Source organism: Sinocyclocheilus anshuiensis, unplaced genomic scaffold, assembly GCF_001515605.1.
Source record: "Sinocyclocheilus anshuiensis isolate Anshui unplaced genomic scaffold, SAMN03320099.WGS_v1.1 scaffold769, whole genome shotgun sequence".
In the NCBI taxonomy this organism is placed as follows: domain Eukaryota; kingdom Metazoa; phylum Chordata; class Actinopteri; order Cypriniformes; family Cyprinidae; genus Sinocyclocheilus; species Sinocyclocheilus anshuiensis.
Window position 1 is genome coordinate 532,887 of NW_015539878.1, and position 2,758 is coordinate 535,644.

A 2,758-nucleotide genomic window follows, 5' to 3' on the forward strand; every position below is an offset into this window, starting at 1 on the left:
CACAACTCCTCTGCACTTCCGATTTCTCCCAATATGGGGACAGGAGAGCTGTCAGTCAATAAATGGGAAAACAGAGTAACTGGCATTACTTTTTTGAAAAAGTAACTCAGATATTTTCTTGTAAATTAAAAAAGTAATGCGTTACTTTACTAGTTACTTGAAAAAAGGTAATCTGATTACGTAACTCGCGTTACTTGTAATGCGTTACCCCCAACACTGGTAACTAATGTGTACTTTTAAAGTACTAAAATGTACCTTTTAGGGATAAATAAGTTACAAAGATGTAACCTTTAACTTTTGTACCTTAGGGTACCGCCCCAGTGACAGCTTCGTACCTTTTTTGAGAGTATATATAATATTTAATTTATTAAAGAAGTGTTTTAGTGTATTGCTATTTCTGCTGTTTTATACAAGCTATATTTCACCTCATTCCCCAGAACATCCATTTATTATGATAAAATCATTGTAGCATAGCATTTGATGGCTTATTGGTTATGTGTATTTCTGTTTTTATTTATCAGTTGCGTTTCGGTCGCTGCGTTTGTGTATTTTAACTGAGACGTTGCTCTGCAGGTGGCTGGATTCCTCTCGCTCGCTGATGGAGCAAGGAATTCAGGAAAACGACAGACTCCTGCTGCGGTTCAAGTACCACTGCTTCTTTGACCTCAACCCAAAGGTGAGAAATGAACTATTCCTACGTACCACATTATATGTTTGTAGACGACAATATTAGATGGCCCTGATATGTCTAAATTAGAATGCATTTGTTTTTTTCTTCTTATAGTATGATGCTGTGAGAATCACACAGTTGTATGAACAGGCCAGATGGGCTATACTGCTGGAGGAGATCGAGTGCACTGAAGAAGAGATGCTCATGTTTGCATCCCTGCAGGTACAGGATGCCAGTTCACAACATAAACTGATCTTATTCTATGCTTTTATGCTCATTCGTTGAATTCAGAGCTCCAGAAAGCAAGAAAGGTTAGTCATTGGCTCCAGTGTTATTTTGAGATACTACAATAGTTTTATTAATAATCTGAACTGCTTTTTACTATATGTTCTATTTTGATTTTACTTAAAGTTAATAGTTTTTTGTTGCTTTTCTGTATAGTTTTTAATCTTTTTTTACCCTCAGTTTTAGTTTTACTTACTTTAGTACATCAAGTAACTAAATGAAAATAAGAAATGTTGCCTTGGCAGTTAGCTGAAATAAAATATTTGTAAAAATGCATTCATTTTTAGTTAACTGTAACCCTGATTAGCTCACCTGACAGGTATGCTTTAATGTGTCGTAGTATTTAGTTGCAGCACATAGCATAGATGGTGTTGAATTATGGTCAATTCTTTAGTGCCTTACTTTCTCACCTGAAGCTATGAGATAAATTACTTTGAGGACAAAGGATGTGACATTCCACAGCTAACACAACATAGCATTCAATTACACAAGGAGATAATGTATAAGTGAACATGGTGCTCATAATCCCAACCAAACCTAGTGAGGACTTCATGCGAGAGTGTGTCTGTAGATCTGTAACAAAAAAACAATCCATGAGAGAGCAGATCAAGTATTTCACAAACTGCCTCTCAGATGACAGAATTATGCATTGCACAAATATTTTAGGGATTTTTTCCCCACCTGTTTTCCACATTATTTGCTGCTTATATCATTAATTCAAACTCCTGCCTCAAGTGGTGTTAATGTAACTGCATTGAAAACCACAATGGGTGGGGTTAGCATATAATAAAGGTAGTTATCTGCTTGATTAGTTATTTAATGAGCACCATGTTAATTCTCCACTTTTTTAAAACATAAATTAAAATTTAAAGGTAAAATGTGTACTTTGTCAATGTCTTAATCACAGTTATTGACTAATCAAATGAGTTATGGGTGCTGTTTTATTGTTATGCATCTAAATTGTTGTTTCAGATGTAAAATACTTGAATCTTTTCTAGTATCACATCTGTAAACTGACTTTATCAACGGAGCCACTGACCAATTCCAATGAACCAGAGATTGATGAAGTCGAGGCTGCGCTCTCAAACTTAGAATCGACGCTGGAAGGACGGAATGCTGATAAGATCCTGGTATCAGTGATTTTATGATATTATGAATAGATTTTTTCATAAATATATTGGTACTCACATTAAATAAATATCCAGCTTGTTTTTGGGACGCATCAGTGTCAAAAGTAACAACTACATATAGAGACTGATTTTAGATTAATTTGTAGCATCCGGTTTATTGTATCTGGAATCAATCTGGCTGAAAATTAAGCTAGTTTAGACCCTAACGTTAAAAGGTTTGTGGTTAAGATTTTTTAAAAAGAAATTATTACTTTTATTCATTAAGAAGAACACATTATATTGATCAAAAGTGACAGTAGAGACATTTATAATATAACAAAATATTTCTGTTTCAAATAAATGCTGTTTTTTAAACTTTTAATTCATCAAATAATCAAAAAATTATCAGATTTCCATTAAAGTATTAAGCAGCAGAGATTAGAATGTCTAGATGATTTCTGAAGGATCATGTGACACCAGTGGTGTACTGAAACGAAGTAATAATACTTCGTTACAGTACTTAAGTATTTTTTGGGAGTATCTGTACTTTACTTGAGTTTTTATATTTCAGACAACTTTTACTTTTACTCCACTACATTTCCTAATTAAAATGTATACTTTTACTCCGATACATTTCCCCGAAGCATATTGTATCTGTACTTTACTTGAGTTTTTATATTTCAGACAACTTTTA

The 2,758-nt window shown here is 33.5% G+C and overlaps 1 protein-coding gene across 1 annotated transcript in view; it reads left to right on the forward strand.

Moving 5' to 3' along the window:
* Positions 1–2,243, forward strand: part of LOC107685385 (fermitin family homolog 1-like) — a 10,757-nt gene extending 8,514 nt beyond the window's left edge. The window contains exons 6-8 of the mRNA XM_016481948.1: positions 574–676; positions 785–892; positions 1,954–2,243. Coding sequence (XP_016337434.1) covers positions 574–676; positions 785–892; positions 1,954–2,103 — 361 coding nt within the window. The 3' untranslated portion in view covers positions 2,104–2,243. The remainder of the gene's footprint in view (positions 1–573; positions 677–784; positions 893–1,953) is intronic.
* Positions 2,244–2,758: the final 515 nt, after the last annotated feature.